Consider the following 12,170-nt stretch of genomic DNA (forward strand, 5'->3'; position numbering starts at 1 on the left):
CAAATCTTACCCAATTACATCTGTAATTTATTCTTGAACTATCATTGAAATATTGAGCTCAATGTGCCGTCTCACCATCACATTGCCCGAGCACAGAGGGCAGGACTGTATGGTACTCACACTCGTGGACAGTTGTGGAGCAACACAGCTGCTTAAATGCCAGGAATCCACAATATTAAGCATGTATAGACTGATTCCTTTTCACCTCAACCAACTGTTTCCTACTAACTGAAACTATTTGTCAATCTTAGTGCCGTGTTTACAACAGTTATGGACGTCAGCAACCTTTTAACAGCTGATGAAAATATTGCGTTAACAGAGTTGTTGTATAGTGTTAGTGCCTGTATTCAAAGCTCTGTAAGGCCTTTCATAGCAGGTTTTAATCTTGTGCTTTGACTTTTGTTTGTTAGGATGTCCTTTAGTTTGGATAACAGATTGTGCCCTTAAAATATTTACAGAACAGTGGTTTATCTAGATAGTTTTTTCTGCCCCCTGCTTTGAATGTGTTCATGTCTCTCCATCACCTGATGCCTGGGCTGCTTCTATGTTTCTCTTTCTATCCTTAAACTGTTTCTTTAAATCTTGAATCAGTTGCACCTTTTTCTTTTTGAATCTGTTCTTTACTTTCTCCTTGTTTTCTTTCAACACTATCAATGTTACATCCTGCGATTCTTCTTCACTTCTGTTTCCTCTCTCTTGATTCCTTCACTCACTCTGGAAAAAAGTCTGACAGAGCATGAAGCAGAACTTTAACTTATATGGCGTTAATTACAGTAATTGTGGACAAACGACACACGGTGGGAATACATCAGCAGTCGCTATCCAAACTATCAAGCTACATTAACATTACTGTAATGTAAAGCAGCAGCACAAGATGAACTGTTTTTAAAACAACACTCATGTCAATTTAACAAACTTTAGCTTCACTGAAGATCTACTTACTTCGCTGTATTTTGTCTGACATTATTATTTGATGCCGCACATGTTAATGTCATATATGATCCTCTGAACTGTTCATTCGTCTGTCCCATAAAAGCGGCTCCAGTCTGCCAGCTGGTTTCAGCACGAAGGGTTCGTTTATTTTAAACACCCGCGTAGCAGGAGCTGGTGGTGGTTTGTTGGTCCATGTTCTCATACAAGGAAACAACGTTCAAACGAAAAACAAAACGAGCGCTCCTAGAAGCTGCAACAGAAACTGCAATAGGAGGCCAGTCTGCGTCACTATCAGCTGTAAAGTGATGCAAGACTGTGTAAATTAGGATATATTTGAATTTGAGACGTGGCTTAACGGCGTCACACATATTACATTTTTTTGTCCAGCTTCATACATTCGGGGTTTAAGCTCATGCAAAATAACCTGGCGACGCCGATGATGAAACAAACATTTATTCCAGTTAAACTCACACTCAGCAACATTTAAGTTGAATTTTAATAATTTACGTTCATTTACGTCTGTATTTTTTTGAAAAAATAATAAATAATGTACTCCTCGGCGTACACTATCTTTATGTAATTGTGGCACACATGGTTTTCCACAGAACAGCGCCCGTCTCGGCTGTGGCGTTGCAGAAATCCAGCTTTACTTTCACTTTTGATTTTCACTTCAGTGGAAACTACAGCGCACCGGAGCCTCTGTGTTTGCTTTCGTCTCGCGTTTCGACAGGAAAATAAACCAGCAACCACATACAGTCACAGGTTGGGTCGTTTATCTTTGCGATGTGTATTATGACTTATTTATGGCTTTATTTTACATTGGCTACTTTTGTTTACCGAATTTCGTTTCCGTCAATCAGGTCAACATATTCATGGCTGACACGAACAACAGCCCGATAAATGGCAAGGTAAGCATGATTAAACTCTTTGAAAAGTGTAATCGTTACTTCTCGTTTCTCAGTGATACAGTAACAGTCCTTATTGTCAGATGGACGGCGGTTTGGAGGAAGACAGTCAACTTGCGGAGGCCAAGAAAGAGCTGGATACATGGAAGGTAAGAAGCTATGCGTGAAATACTGACGTCATTTCAACACCTTTCTCTTGGCCAAAATATAAAAGTTCCAGTAGGCCAAGTACATCAACCCGTTTTATTTTAGAACTTAAGCCGAAACTCAGAACATAACCTGCTCCGGACCAGGTGAAGTTTCTTCAACTTCAGTTGTGCTTTGGCGCTATATAAATAAAACAAACTTGACTTGACTTCTCAAAGCGAATCTTGGTCCCGTTCTCTGGGTGAAAGACTTTGTCAGTGCCATGAATTAGAAGTTGAATTGGAAATGTCATGTCTGATATTATTATAGTGCACAGCAACATGCTATATGTTTATTTTGCAGTGTACCTGATAGTTTTGCAAAAAATAGCATAACCCACATGGATATCAAGCATATCAAGTTGATTGCATGTGTGGATACACATGTGAGCAAGAAGTGTTTGTGTCAGGATAATGTTGGAAATGAAAGGAGGAAGATCACAGAGGTTAGATGACAGAACAGGGTCAGATAGCAAGATATGCCAGTGCTTTAAATATAGACTTAAGGAGAAGTGGTAGCACAAGTAATTGAAAATCTTCTCTCTCCTCTTGATGTATGTTTAATTTAAAATTACATTTAAAAATTCTATAGCATTTGTCTTTGCATATATATATATATATATATATATATATATATATATATATATATATGACTAGAAGAACAGTTTTACAGGAACTACTTTTACTCGTCCTTAAGAAAACTGTCCACTTTTCTATCTGTATTCTCCCTGAATTCTTCTTTAAGGCTAAAGTAGAGAAAGCACATGATGTGAAATCCCGGCTGATACTGGAAAAACTGGAAGAAGAGGAAGCCAAGTCAAAGGCCCAGCAGGAGATGTTGGATTGTGCCAAAAATCAGGAAGAGTGTCAGAAGGAATTCAATGAAAGCATGAAGGCAGTGCAGGTACAGTTACTGTCATCTCTGTTATGTTAACAGGCTGCTAAGCAAAAATGAGATGGAATTCCAAGAAGCTCACTACATTTTTTTCACATGATGCTTTCACATAGGATGAAATCCAGAAGCTTGGCAAACGCAAGCACGATTTGCTGGACAAACTAATGACGTGTCAAGCAGAGCTAAAGGCTAAGAGAACTGACTCTGCCAAACTGAAGCAGAAATTCAAGGTGGGATTGAAGAAAGTCCTCAGAATCATGCACCAGCCAAAACTGTCATTGCATTCATTTGTATTGAGAAGCGAAATAAAAGACAACGGGCCTCAATCACAAACAGTGCGTATGCACAAATCCGGGATTCATAAATATGTTCTCGCCTGACTTTGTTCTTACGCTGCAAACAAATTTAGAACTGCCTTAGACCATGCGTATGCACAAATTGTAAATGTCCCACAGTTTTAAAAAATGATATGGTCAATATTTATTCAATGTAAACAGTATATTTCAACCACAATTATTTTAAAAATAATTGGGCCTAAATATACAACATTTAAGTGTGAAATTGCTAACAATACACAACTTATTTGCTAATTATAACGTGAATAGCTAAGACGTTGTAATCTATCATCATCATAAATGTAATGAAATTATTAATATATTCAAATTGTCCTGTCCACTTTTAGATGACAACGCTTATATTTCGGAATTTTCATATTGGAATGTGACAGCGATGAATTTCGCTGTCAGATTTGGCCGTGATATATGCAGCTGGTTAACCAGCAGCCTGTTCAGTGTTCCACAGACTGACAGTTCAGTAGTGGCATAGGGAGGGACGCTCTGCTTTCACTACATCACGATCTGTTGTGGACAGAGATGAAACACGATGAGCACCTGGCACAGCAGTAGAGATTTATTAAGATCAGTTCCACGGATCTACACATTTAACAACGTTTTATTTTGTAGTGGACATAGTGGTGCAACAACTATACAGGCTGTATTCACAATTGGGCTCCGAATGGTTGTGCCAATGACATGTTTACCAGCCAAATCTGCCTTTTCTGGCTTCTTCTTCTGAGCAGTAAAGTTTTTCTACATTTTTACCATCACCACACTTTTTGCAATGTGTGACAGCTCTCTACACTGCTGCACCGCTCCATCAGAGCTTTCCTTATATTGAGAAACGGGGTGTGGTTTTATGCTAATTCCTGATAGTGGGCACATGCCTGTCAATTTAGAATGATTCTGATTCACTAACATACACATGGTGGTAATGTGTCATGAATCCAACGGTAATTTTGCATGCGCACTTATTTTGTGAGCCAGGTAACAACATTTCTACACATATATTAGTGAATGAGACCCAATATGTTTTAATAATATAATGCAACATTGAAATTAAAATGATAACAATAACATACAATGTAGCATTTATCATTTGACAGATGGAAATAGTGTGTTGTACTGGTAACTCAGTGTATTCATCCACATGTCCAGATCTACGCCCAGATTCCAGACACAGAGGTGAAGTTCACTTGTCAGAATAAAGAGGAGAGTGATGACAACAGTCAGTCAATCAGAGAAGTGTTTGCCATCAGCCAGAGACCCACTGTACCTCTGCAGGGAGGACAGGCACTCATCACTTTTGAGGAAGAGAAAGGTACACATAGGTTCCTTTGACTGTATGATATTATATGATGCATGCTAGTGGCATTGTGCTAGGGATGGCAATTTCAGTCTGTCGCTCCACCACTTTGGTTCAAACTGAAATATCTGAAATTATTGGATGGATTGCCCTTAAATGTGGTACAGATAGTCATGGTGCAGAGACATTGAATCCTAATAATTTGAGCCCCTGACTTTTCTTCTAGCACCACCAGCACCACTAGCATCACTTGACACTCCAGTGTCCTACTTCTACTGGATGGTTGGCACAAAATTTTTATGTTGTATAGACATTCATAGTTCCAAGAGGATGTGCCCTGCATCCTCCAAGTGAACTGTGATGGAAGAAATAAGTCAAATACTTGCTTATTAGACCTGTTGAATGTTTTTAGTTACCACTTTTTACTGCAAAAATCAAAGGAGTTTACAAGCTTTAATAATCACTGTCCCACATTGAACTTTGATAACTGCATAATTTTATCATGGTTTTGTTTTGTTTATTTTTTCAAGGATATTTAACTAATATTTCCTCACATGAGGCCTTCCATTTTGTAGAGGAATTTTGCACTTTGCACTTCCAGAAGTGTCTTCCCTCATCAGGTCCAGATCATTTGTTTCATTGCCAGTGCCAATAAGACAGCTTAAATTAAGTAGTGAAACCAAAATTGTTGAGTTTTAACATGTATTTCAACAAAAAAAAGTTTTATTTCCATTTAAGAAAGAAAACAAATTCATCAGTATTAGATATCTTAAAATCCAACTGAAATTAAATTACTGCTCTGTAAAACACTATCTTATTGAACAAGCCACTAGACAAACATTCACCGGCAGTGCGTGGCTAACGTCAGTTAGCAGGCTAGATAGCTAATTAGCTTCGTAGCTGCAGCACATTACAGCATGTAAGTAAATGTCACTTCGGTCCAGTTAGACGCTGGTGTTACTTACTCTTCAAAACCACTGCTGACAGCACACTGTCTGCCCATGACTTGCAGACTACAGTAGTTTGTTTACTTTGTCTCTCTGTAACACTTTTTTGGCAGCCTGCCAGCTGCTGTCAATCAAACAGAGACATCAGCATGCCCCTCCAGCTTACTGCTATTTCCCCAAAGACCCATGTTATTATTTTAATAATAAATACTATTAACAAAATATTGTTAAGAAATGCATTTACATTATTTTAGACAGCAAGAAGAGATAAATAAATGCGAATTCAATTAGACTTTAATGCTTACAGGTATGCATGAACATGGCCTTAAATAATTATTGAACCAGGTAATATGTGATCAGAGTAAGTAAATAAAAGTGTCGCCAACCATTCAGTGCCACTTTTTAGCACTTGTGAGCACCTCTGAGCCCTCTCATTACAGTGGTGACTGTGACTCACTCATTCTCTATGACTCAAAGACAGGAGAAGGATTTGCTGTCTTCTGACAGTAAATGAAAAAAAAGTTTGACCTCTGGGGCATGTAATAATTAGCACAACCCAAAGTTTGTCAACTAATAAAAACAACACTACTATATACACATCTGATGTGATTCTCTGTCATATTTTCTTTCTACCAGTGACTTCTCAGATCCTGAAGATCCCCAAGTGCTCAGTGTCCTGTGAGAACACTACTTTGGCTGTGAAACCAAAAAGAATAACCATGGATCCAGCTGTTAAGTTTGAGGTGAATAAAAGAGCCCTACATATTTCCCACAGAGTAACAGCATTTTCATTTATCAGATAATTGATTGTTTATGAGTAGTTTAAAGTGTTCACGGAAGGCCATACTGTGTAACACTCCAAGCAGTTTCTCAGTATGGAAGTGTATAAATATACTTCTATCCAAGAAGGCTAAACATTTTAGATAAAATCCTAGTATCTCTCAGCTGCATAAATACCAACATTTTTCATGCACAACAGAGGCATGTACTATGCAGCAGGATTTTGGGTTAGCGAGGTAACTTCAGGTTTAAGTAAAAAAGATCAATATATAATTGTATAGGTCAGTAGAAACATTTTATTGTTCCATATTTCTAATTCCTCTCTGTTTTTAAAACAGTTTCTTTTAAGTTTTTTTATGTGACATGTGTGAATGATTTCTTCATCATCCAACTAAATAGCAAAAAATACTCACTCTATAGTTAAGATATATATAATAATTCCTCCATGTCCTACAGCCTTAGCCTACTTTTAATATTTGGAAATTATTTATAGTGTTTCTACATCATCTTATTGATGTTGCATGAGTACAGGCTGTTGTTAACATTTCACTTAGTTGGTTATGACTTTTTTCTGTCCCTAAAACAGAAATTTTCGGCAGGTACTTGGTATCACTGTTTCATCTCATATCATATGAAGTATTTCGTTCATGGTTATGATGATGTTGCTCGTAATTAACAACCCTGCCTCTTTCACATGAACGTGCTCGTAGCTAGGTAGGAAAACCCAGAGCTGACTGAGCTAGTTGACTGTTCAGTGTGCTGCCTGAAATAACACTATGCTTTATTTTGTACTTTTTAGTTTAGTTAGTTTAGTCATTGTTTTATTTATTTTTTAAAATCTTTTTTAAGGATATTTAACAAAAATTTTCTCTCATGTTGCCTTCCATTTGGCTGTATAATTGTGCACTTTGCAGTTCCAGAAGTGTCTTCCCTTCAACATGGCTTTAAGAGCCAGCATCAGGTCTTTGTGGTAGACTAGTAAATTGAGGAAATTATTTACTTTGACACTCTCCTGTCATCAATGTAGATCCACCTTGATGTTTCCAAAAAGGAGCTCAAGGTCTCCAATGTCCCCCCTTCCATCCCAGAGGAGAGAATGAGGGACCGACTGGAGATGAGTTTCTCCAGGCCCAGCAGAGGGGGTGGAGAGGTGGAGAAAGTGGAGTACGATAAGAACACTGGGACAGGACAGATCACCTTCCTCCACCCTGGAGGTATGACTATCTGTTTGTTTGTGTAAATGTGACTTCAAACCAAGTGAAAACTTGAAGCTACTCTCTGTATTGTATTTAAACATCACATCACTTCTGGCTTGTACACGGCTGTCCGCGTGGTACCTCGTCTCAGGCTCTGGCGCACCTCAACTCTGCCGTCCAAACTTTGTGTCGTGGCTAAAACTCCCCGCTGCTCTAGGTACACTCGTGCCTTGTACTCTAGGTACACTTGTGCCTCATGCCTCGCGCCTTGCGCCTCGCGCCTTGCGCCTCGCGCCTCGTGCCTCACGCCTCACCTGTAGATCGACTTAAAAAAGCACAATGTCCTGTGTCCGCCAATCCTACGCCGTGTGGGGGGTCTGGTCCAGTTAGACACAGCTGTTTCTCATCACCCTGATCCTCAGTTCCAAACATAGACTGTATATAAAGATGGACGTCATGATGTCATATAGGTCATAAGTCCCGCCCCTTCCATGTTAGTGGATGGGACATGAGCAAAACTAAAAAATCAAAGTACAAGTCAAATAAGATGGTTTCTGTCATTTCAGGTAGTTTTTATCATGCTGATGTTTGTCCAAGTGCTCATTTTTCTTATAAGTTTGTTTTTAATTAGTTATTTGACAATATAGAAAGGGGGTCTGACGTCATGATTGACAACGGTGACAGCCACTCTCAAACCTCCGTCACGCCATGGAACGGCTGAGGGGGAGTGTTCCGCGGGCCGCCATCCCGCTGCCCGACTCTACTGCGCAGACTCTGGCTCCAAATTACGTCATACAAGCAATATGGCAGCTCCCGGAAAGGAGATATTTTGGTTTCACTTTTGCATAGCGGTAGGAAGTGGAGACATGTTGTCCATATTTATCTATGGTCCCAAACAATATGCAATATAGAAAATAACAGCAAATCCATAGCCCCTGTACCCATTCAGTGTATGAATGTGTGTGAATGGGTGAATGTGATTCGTAGTGTAAAAGCGTTTTGAGTGGTCGGAAGACTAGAAATGCACTATACAAATACAGTCCATTTACCATAAAATAGAGACACAACCAATATAAAGATGTTGCAACAATATTTCATGAACAAGCAGTTTTGTTAACCAGGCTTGGCTTATTCTGAGCCACTCTCATGAAGCACAACTCTGAGCTAGTGCTAAGCAATAAGTGTAGCAATACAGTTAACATCAATAATTCCATGCAGGGGAGGAAGATGTCTGACATGGCAAAGTATTCAATGGCATCATGGAATTAGTCATAATCATTATGCCCCAGAACCAGTTAATGCTAGGACATTCAACACAGGTACAGACAGGCATTAAACTGCAATCATTCAAATTGTACATGCCAAGATAAAAAATATATTTTATGTTTTTACTAACTTTAATCATAAAATATCTTATGACAGATACAGAAGCCTACTCTCCCAAACATTTCAGCAGTTTCTCTTTTTTACAGTTTTCTTTTTCTTCTCTTACTCTACTTACTCTACTCTCACTTATACTTAAATAATACAACTAGAATCACAACCAGGATTTTCAACTACTGGAATCAATGAACAGAACTGTTGAGTGATAGCCACCTTTTTGAGCATCAGTGTGTTCATGATGTATTAATGCTAAAATGTGTGCCTGTGTGTAGTTGCTGAGAGTCTGGCTCTGAGAGGGAGGTACCGTGTGGATCTGGACTCTGAAGTGAATGTACAGGTTGGACCCATTTACAAATACGAGCTGCGTAAGTTTCAGGTAAGATTCCAAGATTGGTTCATTTTTATCTGGGGGGGGGGGCATTTTATTATTCCTTTATTAAAACAACAGTAGCGTGATGACAGGAAATGAGGGGAGAGAGATTGGAAAGACATACAACAAAGGTCTGGAATCAAACTGTGCACATTGCAATTATGTGGCATGTGTCCTAAATAAGAGGCTACAGTGGCATCCCATTAAGACTGGTTGGAGCAATCATTAACTAAGTTGTTCAGCATTGTTTCAGCATACACAAGGCACAATGTTTTTGTTTTTTGTTTTTTTAAATAAAAAGTGAATACAGAATATGTAGCTATGGTACCTCTCACATTCTGTTTGATGGCATTTCTGAGCCCAACTTATCCCAGAAATAACATGAATTAAAGAGAAAAACAAATAAAGAGAATAACAACCAAGCAACTGGCTGTCTTTTCAGTCAGTTCAGAGTGATATGCTGAATCCATCTTAAAACATCTGCTGATTTAAAATGGATTTATAAGGAACAAAACTGCCACTGGGAGAAGCTGGCAGACTACATAGACCATCTCACTGACACATGTTCAGTTCAGTGCCTGAAACTATTACCAAATAATTCACCAATTACATACGAAAAACAAAAAGTGAAAAACAAAAATAAAGAGGTTGAAAGAGTAAAGAACTTTTAATTTTGTACTAAAAAGGAAATTCTAACTTTTACCCATTGGTTAGGAGTGATTATTGTATTTTGTACAATAAATTCTGGACAAGGGTTCTGATGTTTTGTACCACCCCGATGAGAGTGAAAACAATGGGCGAATACAATGTTGTATGTTGGAGATGAGTGGTGCCACTTTTTTTTTTGTCTTTTGTCCTCTATTTAATTTATCCTAAACTTAGCTGAATATGCTCTGTCTGAGCAGTCTGCTCTCTAGTCAGAGAAAACCAATCTGAATAACTGAAGTCTAAAAAAATCTGAATTCACTTTTCTATAGTCATCACAAAAAACACTGTTGTCAGATTTGGGTATTAACAAACTGGCCCTTTGGATCGGGGTCACCCTTTACACATGCAGTTTAATTGGTTTATGACCCTTAACATTTAAAGGATAAGTCAAAATAAGCTATCGAAATGGCCTTCATATGTGGAAACCAGTTGCAATGCTTTGTCTTTCCACCAGAAGGAGCAGTGATGGAAGCTGAAAACAGCTTACTGCCATCATTGCTGCTGGACATTTTCATTCACCCAGTGTGCTTGAAACCAGCTGTTCCCATTATATTTGATGTAAATGAGGGACTGATTAGTAGGAAAGTGTTTGTTAGTCATTAAGGGGTTTATGCTGTTCAAAATATGTGAATGATCAAAAGATGACCAAAAGTGGCAAAAATTATTAAAGTTATAGTAACTACTGTCAGGGAGACATACTGTGCAAGTGGGGGCCTAAATAAAGATACAAGACACTGTAGTTTTAGTTTTCTGTTAATCGTCATACATTGGTTTAGGTGTGAACGTGTTTTTATGAAAGGTCCACTGCCTGAATCGAACCATGGATGTTGCAGTTATGTGGCGTGCATCTAAACCGGCAGGCTACTGTGGCATGCTGAAGATTTCACTTTTCTTCATTCATTCATATAAATTTCAACCCAATTTTGATCCTTTTAGTATTGAACATAACTCATATGCAGTCAGTCAGCTTGAATTCACCAGATCAATATCGATCTCTTCTAACTCTGAATACGATAAATAAGCTGTGCAGCAGAACTATGACAATGCTGATGTCTGTGATTAATTTCAGACCTTCTGTGGCACTCCAAAGCGAACCATCCTCCTAGATGACATTGAGGACATGGAGGATGAGGAGGACCTGCAGGACCACCTGGAGATTCACTTCCAGAAGCCCAGCAACTACGGTGGTGAGATAGAGAGCATCAAGTACATCTCCAAGGGGAAGGCTTTGCAGGCCTTTTTTTGTGAGGACATGGAGGACATGGAGGACTGACTTTAACCAGCAGGATCCCCCCCAGCTACAACATGTAAAGAAAGTAATAAGAGCAACTGGTAATCTGTCTGTCTGCTCCTAAGGCTTGTCTGGAATACTGAATCATATCTGTAATACGTTTTTTTGATTGTTTGTCATCCTGATTAGAGTCAGATAAGAAGATATAGTAATTTCATCTTGTGTGTTCAACAGAGGGTATGCATTTGATGATATGGTATATTTGGTGTATCACATAGAAAAGGGTGTTAAAAAGCAAAACAAAGGCCATTGGCAAGGCATTCAACAATGATCTTGATCTTTTGATGTACCACACAGTCTTTTCCCTTCATACAAGCTTTAGTGTGGAATTTCTTATTTACAATTAATCTAACCTGGGCTGTCAAGAGATAAAAGTCTAAATAATACATGACATAGGAGGTTCAAGTGGTTACACACCAGTTGACAGAGGTGACAGTTATTTCTTCCCCTTTGATTGATGATGGATGTGATTAGAATGTCTGTAAAGCATTAAAACAGTTTTCTAGGCTTATAATGTACCCGTCTTCAACTTGTTTTTGAACTCTCAATCTGTTTTTCTCTTCTGCTGTGCATTGTAATAAAAGTTCTGAACACGGATTCAATCATGGGATTTTTTTTTTTCTGAATGACAGAGACTTAGACTACATACAGTCCAGACAAGTATTTGGACAGTTACACATTTTGTGGTCTCTGTGCTTCACCATATTCAATTGTAAATAAAATAATGGATACTACATTAAAGTGCCAAGTCTCAGCTTTAATTTGAGTGGGTTTACATCAATATAGAAAGAACCATGTGGGAGATATAGCCCTTTTAACACATAGTGCCCAAAGTTTAGGGGTTCCAATGTAATTGGACACTTGGTTACTAAATGTTTCTTGGGCAGCTGTGTTGTTTGAACTAGTGTTAATTTTGTTAATGAAAATTATGACTAA

General features: G+C 38.5%; 1 protein-coding gene across 2 annotated transcripts; it reads left to right on the forward strand.

The window, feature by feature from the left end:
• Positions 1 to 1,536: 1,536 nt before the first annotated feature.
• On the forward strand, positions 1,537 to 11,831 carry nmi (N-myc (and STAT) interactor). 2 transcript variants are annotated; one of them, XM_044366308.1, is made up of 10 exons: positions 1,539 to 1,695; positions 1,794 to 1,841; positions 1,922 to 1,987; positions 2,769 to 2,927; positions 3,032 to 3,148; positions 4,412 to 4,574; positions 6,143 to 6,249; positions 7,314 to 7,500; positions 9,138 to 9,241; positions 11,013 to 11,831. In XM_044366308.1, the coding sequence occupies exons 2-10, from the start codon at positions 1,806 to 1,808 to the stop codon at positions 11,214 to 11,216; spliced, it is 1,143 nt and encodes a 380-aa protein (XP_044222243.1). In that variant the 5' UTR covers positions 1,539 to 1,695; positions 1,794 to 1,805; the 3' UTR covers positions 11,217 to 11,831. The 2 variants fall into 2 exon arrangements, with proteins under 2 accessions (XP_044222244.1, XP_044222243.1); XM_044366309.1 differs by lacking the exon at positions 1,794 to 1,841 and having other exon boundaries at positions 1,537 to 1,695; positions 1,895 to 1,987.
• Positions 11,832 to 12,170: the final 339 nt, after the last annotated feature.

This window comes from Thunnus albacares, chromosome 11 (assembly GCF_914725855.1).
Source record: "Thunnus albacares chromosome 11, fThuAlb1.1, whole genome shotgun sequence".
NCBI lineage: Eukaryota > Metazoa > Chordata > Actinopteri > Scombriformes > Scombridae > Thunnus > Thunnus albacares.